The sequence below is a fragment of the Bos grunniens genome, chromosome X (genome assembly GCF_055505025.1).
Source record: "Bos grunniens cultivar Pamir isolate PY7600 chromosome X, Bosgru_T2T1.0, whole genome shotgun sequence".
NCBI lineage: Eukaryota > Metazoa > Chordata > Mammalia > Artiodactyla > Bovidae > Bos > Bos grunniens.
The window spans coordinates 106,246,350-106,261,025 of record NC_141194.1 but is presented as its reverse complement, the minus strand read 5'-3'; the positions used below and the strand labels follow the sequence as shown (position 1 = coordinate 106,261,025).

General features: G+C 52.8%; 1 protein-coding gene across 7 annotated transcripts; it reads right to left on the bottom strand.

The window, feature by feature from the left end:
- Positions 1-775: 775 nt before the first annotated feature.
- On the bottom strand, positions 776-4,962 carry PNCK (pregnancy up-regulated nonubiquitous CaM kinase). Of its 7 annotated transcripts, none has more exons than XM_086389596.1 (12): positions 4,701-4,962; positions 3,593-3,662; positions 3,310-3,441; positions 3,037-3,111; positions 2,795-2,933; positions 2,546-2,669; positions 2,303-2,378; positions 2,095-2,207; positions 1,914-1,992; positions 1,748-1,835; positions 1,406-1,550; positions 776-1,090 (listed from the first exon to the last, which is right to left on the bottom strand). In XM_086389596.1, exons 2-11 carry the CDS (start codon positions 3,658-3,660, stop codon positions 1,413-1,415), a joined length of 1,032 nt encoding a protein of 343 aa, XP_086245722.1. In that variant the 5' UTR covers positions 3,661-3,662; positions 4,701-4,962; the 3' UTR covers positions 776-1,090; positions 1,406-1,412. The 7 variants fall into 7 exon arrangements, with proteins under 7 accessions (XP_086245722.1, XP_086245720.1, XP_086245723.1 ...); XM_086389594.1 differs by lacking the exon at positions 4,701-4,962 and adding an exon at positions 4,376-4,500; XM_086389597.1 differs by lacking the exon at positions 4,701-4,962 and adding an exon at positions 4,376-4,500 and having other exon boundaries at positions 776-1,086.
- Between the last annotated feature and the right edge of the window lie 9,714 nt (positions 4,963-14,676).

Sequence of the window (14,676 nt, the reverse complement as noted above, 5' to 3'; positions counted from 1 at the left end):
GGCTGGACGGGGCGGAGCTCCAGAGCCCGGCCTTGATAGGTCCAGAGCCTTTCCTAGTGCTGCTCAGGGCGACTCAGGCTGGCACGGGCCGGTGGGGCGAAGGGGTGGCCTGCTGGCCCAGAACTCAGGGTGCTCCCTCTGGCCCGGATGGGGCCAAGGTCCTCAGAGTCTTCCCGTGAGGAGCACAAACAGGGCAAAGGCCCTGTGGAGCCTGGAGCCCAGGTGCACCGAAGCCACGACCCAGCACACGGTGCGGGCCCCAGTGGCGCCCCCTACTGGCCAGGGGCTCCTCCCTCAGCCTTGGATACCAAGGCTGGAGAGCCTTTGCCTGCAAACACAGGGCGTGCACTGTCCGTCCAGGGCCCCAGGAAGCAAGGGAAGGAACGGAGAGAGGGCAAAAAACGGCCCAGGACTCTAGTTGCCCCTGAGCACAGCCCAGCCCAGCCCTGGAGGCCTGGAGACAGCCCTCGCCGCCTCCCACCCCCGCTGCCAGCAGGAGATGCGCCCATTCTCTCCCAGGGCCCCAGAGCCACATGCAGGCCGACCCCAAGTGGTGGCCCTGCTGGCCTGCTGGGCTGACTCTTGCTGGCACTTTGGAGAGTGAGGACAGGAAGTCCTTGGCCCACCGGGTGCTTGTGTGCGGAAGTTCGGGCAATGATGGACCAAGTCTCACGGCCGTGGACCTGCCTCCTTGATTTCCTTCCCGTGGAAGACACCCAGCCCCTTCCACCCTCGCCCTGCCACCCCTCATCCCTCCTTCCAGTTCACCACTGCCCACTGTTCTGTCTGTCTTTATTGATTTGGGGGAGACTGGGGTGGGTGGGGGGATCTGGAGGGCCAAGACATAAGCAGGACCACCCACAGCAAAGCACAGAACAGGCACGGGCCAGACATCCCTGGGGCCTGTTGGCTCGTAGCCAGGGTGTGGTGGCAACAGGGGAGGGAAAGTCTGCAAATGCCCCACCCCAGCGCCATGCACCCCACCCAACAGGACTCGAACTCTCCCCACAGCGACCCACCCTGGGCTGGCGGGGTGGGGTGTGTGGAGCTGGGGGCTCTGAGGGTCCATGCGCTCAGCCTGGGCATCTGCCTGGAGGAGAGGGAAAGAGAGAAGCACAGGAAAACGGACACTCAGGAGCCCCCCCCACCATGGCCTGCCCTGTGCCCCCGGCCCCCAGCCCAGGCTCTCAGCAGAGGTGCCCACTGGGGCCTGGCACTGGGACCCTCAAGAATCCAGGCCAGCAGCATGGCCTGCCCCCCGCACCTCTCTCTCATCCCCTTCTTGGGGGACCCCGGCTCCCCCGCTACCCCTGTCTGTGCTCTCCACCCTCAGCCCACTGAGCTCTAGGCCACCCGGGGCCTGCCACTTCTGGAGTTCGCCAAGGAGCCATCTCCCAGCATGCACCTGGCTGTCACCACTCGGGGGGCTGGCTGGTCGGAAGGCCCGGGTGGCTGCGGCTCATCACCCTCCGTCCAGAGGCCTCCTCACTCTCCAGGCTCTGCCCCAGCTTGCGGATGTGGCGGAGGAAGGAGGTAGCATTGAATGCACGCTGCCAGGAGAGAGGGGTGTCAAGCCACCACATCTCGGGCCCAAGACTTGGAGGCCCATAAGGAGGTCCTCCAAGACTTGCAGGCCCAAGACTTGGAGGCCCACAAAGGTCACTGGCCACCCAGACCATCCTCCTGAGGCTGACGGGAGGAGCAGCCAGCCTTGAGCTGATTCCCCCAGGTCCCTGTCCACACTGACCTTCCAGTGATTTCGAGCAAAATTCTTCTGGATCTGCTCACTGACGGAGCCCAGGATGTCCTTGTCAAAAGCTGTATCTCCGGAGATCCTAGAGGGTGGCCAGAGGTCAGTGGCAGTGGGGGTTCTGAAGGTTCCCCCTGGACAGTTCAGCAGAGGTCCCACTCACCAAAGATGCTGTAAGGCCTGCTGGCAGGTGAATCTCTTCTGAGGGTCTCGCTCAAGAAGGTGCCGGATGAAGTCTTTGGCTGAAGCAGGGAAGCCAGGTCAGACCGGGGTCAGCCCCTCACGTCCCCATGGGCCCTCATCCCTACCCACCTCCCTGAGCTCTGGATCAGCCTCAAGTTCACCTGATTCTGAGATGTCATCCCAAAAGGGAGAGTCAAACTCGTAGTTGGCCCTCAGGATCTGGCTGAAGAGTTCAGGGTCGCTCTCGTCGTAGAAGGGGGGGTACCCACACAGCCTGGCACCCACAGATGAATCAGCCAGCTGTCCAAACCTCCCCAACCCAGCCGGGGGCAGGCAGGCAGAAGAAGAACCTTCCCAGCGGTCACTCACAGGATGTAGGAGATGACACCCAGGGCCCACACATCTACGGCCTTCCCGTAGGGTTTCTGCTCCAAGAGCTCCGGGGCTGGAGGCCAGAGACAGACAGACACACACCCGTGCACACACACATTGTGCCTTCAGTGCGGCCTAGTGGACCCACCGCCTGCCCTGCCCCTGGCACCACAGCACTCACAGCACCCCCTGCCCCCTCCCCCGGCTCCCCGTGGAGCCTGGGGGCACCCCCTCACTCACCCACATAGCCTGGAGTCCCACAGGCGGTGCCTAGCATGTTGCCCGCCTGGATTTTGGAGAGGCCGAAGTCAGAGACCATGATCTTGGAGTCCTCGAAGGGGGTGGCGTAGAGGAGGTTTTCAGGCTGTGACGCACAGATGGCAGAAAGAACGGCAGGTCAGCCCCAGTGTGGCTCTGGGAGCTGGGTGCCCTCAGGTTCCCAAGATCCCTGGCACAGGGACACCAGGCAAGCCCCAGGTGGGCAGGCACCTTGAGGTCTCGGTGCACGATGCCCAGGCTGTGCAGGTAGGAGACAGCGCCAAGGACCTGGGCCACCAGGTGGCTAGCATCCTTCTCTGTGTAGGAGCCGCGCTCCATGATTCGATCGAACAGCTCACCCCCTGTCACCCTGAGGAGAGCATTGACTCAGCCGACCCAGGCCCCACCGGCCCCAGCTTACCACGCAAACCCAGCGCCCCCCACCCCACCCCGCCTGACCCTGCGGTCCTCACAGCTCCATGGCCAGATAGAGGTGTGAAGGGCTCTCGTGGACATCTTCCAGAGCCACAATGTTGGGGTGGCTGACCCTGAAACGGCACAAAGACGTCCCCTGTGGGCCACCACTGGGAAGCCCAGCAACCTCTTTACTTCCTCCCAGCCTGGCCCAGTCCAGCCAGGCAGAGACCAGGCCAGGCCTTTCTTGGGGCCACCAGGGCAGGTGGGGTGGGGGGTGGGGGGATGGCGCTCCAGCCCAGAATACTCCCCAGCCCTGGTGGGGCACACACCTGCGGAGCACCGCGATCTCATTTTCCACCAAGGCCTCCTTGCCTCGAAGAGCCTTCTTGGGGATGCACTTGAGAGCGACAAGGTGTGAGGAGCCACGCTCCTGGGCCAGGACCACTTCAGAGAAAGCGCCCCTGCAGCAGAGAGGCAGGCAGGCAGGGAGGGACAGGACAGGAAAGGACCCCTGAGCTGAAGGAGATGGGGAGGCCCTCTAGGTCCCATAGCACCCCTGCCCCCCCCCCCCCACGAAGACACACAAATTCCTAGACACACACACACACTCACGAGCCGAGCTTCTCGCGGATCTCATAGACGCTGCTGATATCCTCCGTCTGTTTCTTGAGCAGCAGCATGTCTGGGGGTGCAGGGCGAGGTGGGGAGAGGCTCCCAGGGGCGAGGGGCAGCCCCGGCCCTCAAGCCCAGACTCAGCGGTGCCCCCAGGGCGCCCTCAGAGACAGCCTCAGTCCGGAACCCCGGTCCCGCACACCCTCCCCCAGCCCAGCCCGACCCGGCCCGCCCCTCCCCCACAGTCCGGGTCCACACTCCCAGGTGGACGCCCACCCTCCTCCCCGCTTCCGCGCAGGGCCAGCCCCCGACAGCGATCAGCACCCAGACGCCCCCTCTCCGCCCCCGCACCCCCTAGTCAGCCGCGATCTGCCGCCTTCCAGAAGGCTCCGTGCCCCTTCCCCCCCTCCCCTGGGCCGCCCGCCCCACCACCGTTCCCGCTCACCCCCAGGCCTAGCCCTGCCACCCATGGCCCCCCTCCCCCGCGAGGGCTCCGACCTGCCGGAGATGCACCTGCGACCCCCGCGCACAGCGGCCCGCCACGGCCACCCACGCGGCCGCCCAGCGCAGCCCAGCCCCGTGGCGCCTCGTGGCGGGAGGGACTCGGCAGCCCGGGCCTCCCAAGTCCGGAGCTGCGTGGGCCGCGCGCGTGCCGGCCGGGGGCGCGCTGGGCGTGACAGGTGTGCGCGGCGCCGGACACGGCCCGATCCCCTGCGCGCGCCCTGCCTGCGCGCGCCACCTCGCCTGAGCGCGACCCCGCCTGCGCGCGTGCCCATTGCGGACCTGGAGCCCCAGCGAAGCCGCAGAGTCGCCCCTGGGCAGTGGCCGCCGCGCCGAGCCCCGCGCCCGCGCCCGGGCAGTCCCGCCCCCTCCAAGCCTGGCCCTGCGGCCCGCTGGCGGCGGAGCATGAGGCCGCGGCCCTGCAGGGCGCCTTGTAAGGCAATCAGCCCGCGCTGGCCGCCCCCGCCTCCTTCCTTGGTCATTTGTGCGGGTTCCTGCAGGCTCCAGCAACCACCACCCCACCACCCCCGCCGGCAACCAGACGGGGTCGACCCCAGGGCCTTTGCACCACCACCGGCGGCAGCCATGCAGAAGTTTCTTCACCCACATGTTGCCTTTGGCTCTCCGCCTGCCTTCAGGTCTCCCGCTCTACCGTCCTCTCCGCCGACAGGCCGTCCAGGCCGCTTAGCCAAAAACAGCTTCCCGCTCTCGCCCCAGCCTTGCTACTGCCGCTTCTGGCAGCCCTGGCCTGAGCCCACCTGGGCATTCAGGTGGGGACAGCCCCAGCCTCCTCGCTGGGCTCCCCTGCCCTCTGATTACACCCTTACCCTCTCCGACTGGCCCCTTCTTCCCCTCCACCCCGAGCCTCTGGAGCATGCCTTTCCTTGAGATCTGGCCAACCCTGAATTCCAAACCCTGCCGTGGCACTCTGTGTCACTGCAAACCAAAGCAGGAATCCTTAGGGGCCCCAGGGTTTTGCAGGATGGGTCCCTCTCCCCCATCAATGCTCTGGCCATGCTCTACACACTCTGCCCCTTGCTCTAGCAGCTGCAGCCAGCTTCAGCCACACCAGGTTCTTAACTGGTGCTCAAACATGCCACCCAGGCACATGCCCTAGGGCTTCTGCACTGGCCCTTGCCAGCCTCGTGCCTGGAATACTCTTCACTCAGGTATCTGCTTGGCTGGCTACCTCATTCCATCAGGTCTCAACTAGAATGTTGCCTCCTCTGACAGGCCTCAGCTGTCCCCCTCCAACACGTTCTATAGAACGTCACCTTGCCTGCCTTGTCTGAAGAACATATGTCTCAGCAAAGCACCCATTCCCAGAGAGTGTCTCTGCCGACCTGGCCCAGGAGAATCGCTTAGGAAGTTAAGTGCTGGGTGACTGAATTCAATCCTTCGTCTGACAATAAGTAGATTCGGCCCATCCAGTCTCATCTCAGTTCTGGTACTCCTCCCAGGGGGTCCAGGTCCCACCAAGGATGGGGATGACATGTGTCCTGGCTGTTGACAGGAGGGCACCCACACAGGCCAGTGTTGCAGGGTCTTCAAGGAATCTCAGGGTCTGTGAGTATCCCACTGAATCTGTCCTCTAGGGGGTCTGTAGGCCCCTAGTCTGACACAAAGTGTTCAAGAAAGTCCACGGAGCAGGCAAAGGTTTTTAAAACTCTCTCTCAAGACCCCTGGCAGTCCAGTGGTTAAGACTCTGCTCTTCCAGTGCAGGGGCATGGATTCAATCCCTGGTCAGGGGACAAAGATCCCACATGCCATGTGGGCCAAAAGATAAAATTAAAAAATCAAAATCATCTCTGTGTACCTCAACACTTGCACATCCTTTGTTTGAAATAGTGGGGTCTCGGTGCTCTGTGACAACCGAGGGGGTAAGCTGGGATGGGAGGTGAGAGGGAGGTTCAAGAGGGAGGGGGACATATGTATATCTATGGCTGATTCATGTTGATGTATGGCAGAAGCCCACACAACATGGTAAAGCAATTATCCTCCAATTCAAACTACATTTTAAAAACTGGTAGTTGGAGAATGCCCCCTCAGTTTCACTTTCTCAACCGCCTCTCTCAGTTCCCTTGAGAAGGCTCCAGGGGCCTCAGCACTTGGCAGCCTGGTCCCCCCTCCCAACTGCTCTGATCTGTGCACAGTGTTTCCTAGAGTCTCCACCTAAAAGAGCAAAAAATGAGGAATGGAGCCAACAGTGAACCCCATCTCATACTGGCAGAAAGTACTATTTGTTCTTGGACACTTGGACTAATTGACACAGAAACCACGTCTTACTTGCTTGTTTCATAATTACACATCCACATGTCTAATCCACTGCCCCCATGGTCACAGGTCCTAACAAGAAATGTAATTGGTGTTTTGGAGAAGTACGAGGGTGTGTGAATAATAAAAGGTGGCCCGTGTGAAGAAGGACCGCAAAGGAGGGGCAGCGGATGGAAAGGGGAGGCAGGAAGAAAAAGAACCACCTCCAAAGAGCCTGTGGCATGAAAATCACCTGTGGAAATGGAAAAAAGTGATCTCACAGTTTTTGTTTGAAATCTACTATTTACAGTACACTGGAAATTATACCCTTCATGACTGTTGAAACATCCATTGAAATACTGTAGATGTCAACTTCACAATACATGTGTGTGTGTTATATGGTGGTGAGTAAAGAGCTTTTCAAAATCTTTTCAGGGGACCCCTTACAGTAAAATGAACTCAAAGTGGATTACAGACCTAAATGTAAAATGGCAAACATCTAGAAGAAAACATAGGAGAAAAATCTGTCTTACCTCGGATTTGATGATGAGTTTGGGGATACAATATGGAAAGCATGGTCCATGAAAGAAAAAATGATGCATTGCACTGTATCAAAATGTGACATGTTTGCTCTGTAGACAACACTGTTAAGACAATGAGAAAAAAAAAGACAGAGGGGGGAGAAGACAAGCCACAGCCTGGGGCAAATCTTTGCAAAAGGTATATCTGATATAGGACTGGTATCCAGAATAGATGTTGCTGTTCAGTCACTAAGTCATGTCCAACTCTTTGGGTCCCCATGGGTTGCAGCACATCAGGCTTCCTTACCCTTCTCTATCTCCTGGAGTTTTCTCAAACTCATGTCCATTGAGTCAGTGATGCCATCCTCTCATCCTCTGTCGTCCCCTTCTCCTCCTGCCTTGAAGCTTTCCCAGCATCAGGGTCTTTTCCAATGAGTCAGTTCTTCACATCAGGTGGCCAAAGTATTGGAGTTTCAGCTTCAGCATCAGTCTTTCCAATGAATATTTAGGACTGATTTCCTTTAAGATTGACTAGTTTGATCTCCTTGCAGTCAGTCCAAGGGACTCTCAAAAGTCTTCTCCAACACCAAAGTTCAAAAGCATCCATTCTTCGGCGCTCAGCTTTCCTTATAGTCCAACTCTCACATCCATACGTGACTAGTGTAAAAACTATAGCTTTGACTAGATGGACCTTTGTTGGCAAAGTAATGTCTCTGCTTTTTAATACGCTGTCTAGGTTTGTCGTAGCTTTTCTTCCAAGGAGCGAGCGTCTCTTAATTTCATGGCTGCCGTCACCATCTGCAGTTATTTTGGAGCCCAAGAAAATAAAAATAAAGTCTGTCACTGTTTCCGTTGTTTCCGCATCTATTTGCCAGGAAGTGATGGGACCAGATGCCCTGATCTTCGTTTTTGAATGTTGAGCTTTAAGCCAGCTTTTTCACTCTCCTCTTTCACTTTCATCAAGAGGCTCTTTAGTTCCTCTTCACTTTCTGCCATAAGGGTGGTATCATCTGCATATCTGAGGCTGTCGATATTTCTCCCAGCAATCTTGATTCCAGCTTGTGCTTCATCCAGTCAGGCATTTCACATGATGTACTCTGCATATAAGCTAAATAAGCAGAGTGACAATATACAGCCTTGACATATTCCTTTCTCGATTTGGAACCAGTCTGTTGTTCCATGTAAGGTTCTAACTATTGCTTCTTGACTTGCATACAGGTTTCTCAAGAGACAGGTTAGGTGGTCTGGTTTTCCCATCTCTGGAAAAATTTTCCATAGTTTGTTGTGATCCACACAGTCAAAGGCTTCCCTGTAATCAGTGAAGCAGAAGTAGATGTTTTTCTGGAATTCCTTTGCTTTCTCATTGAGTTATGCAAGCCCCTTTGCCATCTCAAGGTTGTGATCCATGAAGGGACCAAAATAGATAAGGAACTCTGAGAATTGAACAGAACACAAGCAACCCAATTTAAAGATAGGCCAAAGATACCTAATCAAGGAAAAAATACAGAGGGCAAATAAGCATATGAAAAGATGTTTAACATCATAGGTCATTCATGCATTGCAAATTCAAACAATAAGACACCACTACATACCGATGATAACGGCCAAAATCCAAACCATGGATAACACCCATAGTGGCATGTAGAGGCTGTAGAGCAACAGGAACTCTGATTCCTGGAGTTTGCAATCTGGAGGGATTGCAAAATGGTGCAGCCACTTTGGAGGACAGCTTGGTGGTGTCTTACCAAACTAAATGTACCATACAATCCTGTAACCACACCACTTTGTATTTTACCCAAAGGAGTAGAGACAAACCAGGCACAGAAAAACCAGCACACAAATGTTCACATCAGCTGTATTCACAATCAGCAAAAACTGGAAGCAGCCAAGATGTACTTTCTTAGGTGAATGGATCAACGCACTGTGGCCCATCCAGTCAATGAAATATGATTCAGTGATAAAGAAGAAAGAGCTATGCAGCCATGAAGAAAAAATGCACAGATATTAAATGCACATTGATAAGCAAAACAAGCCAGTTTGAGAAAGGCTACATACTGTATGATTACTTTTATATGATATTTCAGAAAAAGCAAAGCTACAGGCGGTAATAGATCAGGGATTGCTAGGGGTTTGAGAAGAGGGGTAGGGTTTGACTAGGGGAAGCCCAGGGTGTGTTTAGGGCCATGAAAATACTCTGCGTGATGATGCTGTCACGGTGGATACATGACACCCTGTAGAGAAATGTACAGCAGAAAGAGGGAGGAGGTTGGGAGATCCCAGGAAGTGATCCTCCGGGGCCCAAACACTTTCTGTGCGCCTGTGTCTTTGATTACAGGAAACAGCATTCATTCAGCCTCCATGACCTTCCCTGAGTTCCAGTGCGCAGATTCAAGCAGTTGTTCTTTAGGAGAGGGAGGGGATGTCACACCAGGGAAAAATAAACTGTGCAGAGCAGGCTTGGGGCAAGGTCCTGTTTCCCTATCTATACAGAACAACATATTTGAGCTGTCCTGCAGATTCTGGAAATGACCTCTGGTACACTGCCCACAAAAAATGTAGACCCCAGATCAATTGGACCCGAAGGTTGATAATCTTGATGCTTACTTACCTCACCACCATCAGAAGAAGGTCCACAAGCTGATCCTGCTCTCTTTGAACAATTACTATAAAATTCCTCACTGTCTTCTCCAAGCTGGGACACACAGTTTTGAGGGCAGTAGCCTGCTGTGTCCCCCTTTGCCAGGCAAAGCAATAAAGCTATCCTTTTCTACTTTTGTACTTTGGGATTCCCTGGTGGCTCAGAGGGTAAAGCATTTGCCCGCAATGCCAGGTTTGATCCCTGGGTCGGGAAGATCCCCTGGAGAAGGAAATGGCAACCCACTCCAGTACTCTTGCCTAGAAAATTCCATGGATGGAGGAGCCTGGTGGGCTACAATCCATGGGGTCACAAAGAGTCAGATACGACTGAGTGACTTCACTTTTCTTTCTTTCTTTCTTTCTACTTTACATGAAACTCTGTCTCTGAGACTCGATTCAGCCTCAGAAGGAATGCAGACTGTGACAAAAAGAATCGACACGTATTAGAAATGTACAAAACCACGTCACTGAATAGGGGGTGGGATGGAAAGGAGCTGATCTACGTCACTTTGGAAATGAATGGCATCTGTCAAAAGCAAAAGCAGAAGGGGCGACATATAAGCCGTTGGCTGTAGTTACCAACATTGCTCCTCCTGAAGGTAAGGGTTAATAATTCTGAGCACTCTCTACCTGCCTGCTGGAATTAGTCAATTAAATACATGGAAGGCAAATGCTGGGAGCCAGTGGGAAGACACACACGAGCAAGGGCAGGTGCTAGAAGGATCCACTTAGAATTTCTATTTGTCCTTGACCAGTTAAGGTCCAAGTTACCTACCCTCTTTTGCAAGATGTGCATTTTTTTTCAGTTTTATGTTATTGTTATTATTATTATTTGGCTGTGCGGGGGTCTTCATTACTGTGTGGGCTTTCCTGTAGTTGCAGTAAATGGAGGCTACTCTCTAGTTGCGGTGTGCAGGCTTCTCATTGCGGTGGCTTCTCTTGTTGCTGAGCATGGGCTCTAGGGGGCGTAGGCTCGGTAATTGCAGCTCACAGGTTCTGCGATCACAGGCTCAGTGGTTGTGGCACATGGGCTTAGTTGTTCCACAGCATGTGGGATCTTCCCAGACCAGGGAGCCAACTCACACTGGCTCACAAATGTCCCCTGCATTTGATTATTTCTGGAGCCACACCTCCGGTCCTGTAAAGACTAGATTTACAAAACAAGAAGATCATTGTTTTGTTTTGTTTTTTACATCAAACAATTGGGTGGCCACCTCAAGGACATTAAAGGACTGACACACCCATTCACCTATACGTTGGCATGTTTCAGTTTCCCTCATTTAGCTTAGGGGAGAAAGCCTCCCCCCAGATTTCTACCAGCTATGCTTAGCTATGATTACAGGGCTTCCCTGGTGGCTCAGATGTTAAAGAGCCTGCCCTCAGTGCAGGAGACCTGCATTCAATCTCTGGGTCAGGAAGATCCCCTGGAGAAGGAAATGGCAACTCACTCCAGTATTCTTGCCTGGAAAATCCTATGGACAGAGGAGCCTAGCGGGCTACAGTCCATGGCGTTGCAAAGAGTCGGACACGACAGAGCGACTAACACATGGTTAGTTTAATCAGACAGGTGGCCTCCCATTTTGGTAACTTGTCTATAAACTATTTGAAGATCTTCTGTGGGTTTAAAAAAAATTCTCTGATGATGGCCCCCAGTTCAGCCTCATATCTGAAGAGACTGGCCAAGAGCAGCCTCACGTAGTCCTGTTTCTAAAAGTAGCCTAACAGCAGTAGCTCCACCAAAAATCTCAGCATCACACACAGTGGGGTTCCCTTGAGAATCAACCTGGGGTGGAGGGGAGACCCCCTCTGGCTTAAGACTTAGGCAGGCTCACATGTGCAAGAGCGATCATTTTTCTTGGAGGGTGGCTTCCTCGTAAGGTTCTCCAAATTGGACTCTTGTCTCGAATTTAGTGAACAAGTCCCTTCCCAGCAAGGGGAAGGCATACTCAGGCCTGAGCAGAAACTGACATGTGAAGGTACGACTTCCTAGCAAGCAGCTGAGGGTGGTAGGGGGCTTATTGCTTAGCTTTGGCCATCCATTGAGCCCCATTATCACACATGATCAGAAGGACCAGGGTCCAAGGAAATCAGTTAGCACAGAGTAGGTGGCCCTTGTATCTGATAAGAAAATAACTGTCCTACCTGCCACGTCAAGTGTTACCTGAGGCTCCTCCAGACAAATGACCAGGTTTCCTTGTCGAGCCGGGGAGGGTCCTGGCCAGTCCCACTTCCAGTGGCCCTCTCGTTTTCATATCAGGCAGGGACCCAGTGGGCTTTTCCCATACAGAGGGCATTTATCCTTGCAACGGCCCTCTTTGCTACACTTCGATACTTTCTTGGCAAGACAGTGGCTCTGATCCTGGCTTCTTGAACTCTGCCCACGCCATGGGCTTTTGTAATGGAGGGTAACTCTGAGGTGGTGCAGGGGTCAGGGCTGCCTCCAGTAATTGTGCTTTTCATCCTTATTGTCCCTGAATCTGGTTTGCTTCTTCAACCTTATTGCTATCACTGAATACTCCAAAGGCCAAGTCCATGAGCTGATTCAAGGGGACCTGGGGTCTCCAGACGTCTAGATGAGGAGTCAGGGGGAATGATCTGGAAGACTGTCCCCTCTCAGAATCAGGGGAGATGGAAATTCCCAGAGCTGGACTCATAAGGGGACTCTCCAAAACATCAGTCTCCTGTCAGGGAAGAAGCCACTTTGAAGGGTTGTGAGCCAGCCACGTTTGATAGGAGTTCTTTAGACCTGGATCTTAGATTAAGGACAGGAACCTTTGAACATACGGGGCTCCCTTCCATTTCCCTTTCCTTTGACAAAATAAGTCCAGCTGCAAGATAGGGTTGTAACTCAACGACTCAATTTTCTAGCCAGGTCTCTTGGTCCTCTAGTTTGTATTGGAGCCATACAGGATTACAAAAGAAAATTAATTTTTTTCTTAAACCAGTGTCTAAATTTTCCCCAATTAGCTAATATGCATCCTAGCTAAGACTCTTTCAGGGGGTCTACAGTCGCTCCCATTTTGTTTAGGGTATCACGACGACACAGGGGTCTGATGGATTCTGACCAGATCCTGATTATTCATCCTGGCACTTTGCCAGTGTCCCTGATAGATATCCCACAAGCCTGAGTGTGCTGCCAGGGATTTGAATGGGTGAAATGGGTGGACCCCGTTAAACACTCGAGATAGTGTTTCAGAGATAAGTCTTGATGGCAATTTTGTTGTTGTTGTTCAGTCACTAAGTCATGTCCAACTCTTTGTGACCCTGTGGAATGTAGCACACCAGGCTTCCCTGTCCTTCACCACTACCCAGAGTTTGCTCAAACTCATGTCCATCGAGTCGTTGATGCCATCCAACCATCTCATCTTCTGTCAAACACTTCTCCTCCTGCCTTCAATCTTTCCCAGCATCAGGGTCCTTTCCAAGGAGTCAGTTATTCACATCAGGTGGCCCAAGTATTGGAGCTTCAGCTTTAGCATCAGTCCTTCCAATGAATATTTGGGGTTGATTTCCTTTAGGATGGAACGGTTTGATCTCATTGCTGTCCAAGGGACTCTAAAAACTCTTCTCCAGCACCACAGTTCGAAAGCATCAATTCTTTGGCACTCAGCATTCTTTACGGTCCAATTCTCAGATCTCATGACTACTGGAAAAACCATAGCTTTAACTAGACAGACCTTTGTCAGCAAAGTGATATCTCTGCTTTTAAATACACTGTCTAGGTGTGTCATAGCTTCCTTCCAAGGAGCAAAGGTCTTTTAATTTCATGGCTGTAATCACCGTCTGCAGTGATTTTTGGAGCCCAAGAACGGGATGACAGAAGATGAGATGGTTGGATGGTATCACCGACTTGATGGTCATGATTTTGAGCAAGCTCTGGGAGTTGGTGGTAGACAGAGAAGCCTGGCGTGCTGCAGTTCATGGGGTCACAAAGAGTCGGACAGGACTGAGCGACTGAACTGAACTGAACTGAGAAAATAAAATCTGTCATTGCTTCCACTTTCTTCCCTTCTATTTGCCCTGAGGTGATGGGGCTGGCTGCCATGATCTTAGTTTCTGGAAAGTTGGGTTTTAAGCCAGCTTTTTTACTCTCCTCTTTCACCTTCATCAAGAAGCTCTTTAGTTCTTCTTCACTTTCTGCCATTAGGGTGGTGTCATCTGCATATCTGAGGTTATTGATATTTCTATTGGCAATCTTGATTCTAGCTTGTGCTTCAGCCAGCACAGCATTTCGCGTGGTGTACTCTGAATATAAGTTAAATAAGCAGGGTGACAATACACAGCCTTGACATACTCCTTTCCCAATTTTGAACCAAGGTCCATTGTTCCATGTCAAATTCTAACTGTTGCTTCTTGACCTGCATACAGATTTCTCAAGAGACAGGTAAAGTGGTCTGGTATTCCCATCTCTTGAAGAATTTTCCACAATTTCTTGTGACTCACACAGTCAAAAGCTTTAGCATGGTCAATGAAGCAGATGTTTTTCTGGAATCGCTTTGCTTTCTCTATGATCCAACGAATGTTGCCAATTTAACCTGTGGTTTCTCTGCCTTTTCTAAATCCAGCTTGTACATCTGGAAGTTCTTGGTTCATGTGTTGTTGAAGCCTAGCTTGAAGGATTTTGAGCATTACCTTGCTATCATGTGAAATGAGCACAACCATACTGTAGTTTGAACAATCTTTGACATTGCCTTCCTTGGGCTTGGAATGAAAGCTGACCTTTTCCAGTCCTGTAGTCACTGCTGAGTTTTCCAAATTGGCTGGCATATTGAGTGCAGCACTTTAACAGCATCATCTTTTAGGATTTGAAATAGCTCAGCTGGAATTCCATCACCTCCACTAACTTTGTTGGTAGTAATGCTTCCTAAGGCCCACTTGACTTCTCAGTCCAAGATGTCTGGCTCTAGGTAAGTGACCACACCATTGTGGTTATCTAAGTCATTAAGATCTTTTTTGTATAGCTCTTCTGTGGACTTCCCTGGCGGCTCAGATGGTAAATAGTCTACCTGCAATGCTGGAGATCAGGGTTCGATCCCTGGGTCAGGAAGATCCCCTAGAGAAGGAAATGGCAACCCACTCCAGTGTTCTTGCCTGCAGAATCCATTGGACAGAGGATCCTGGCGGGCTACAGTCCGTGGGGTCTCAAGGAGTTGGACACGACTGAGCGACTTC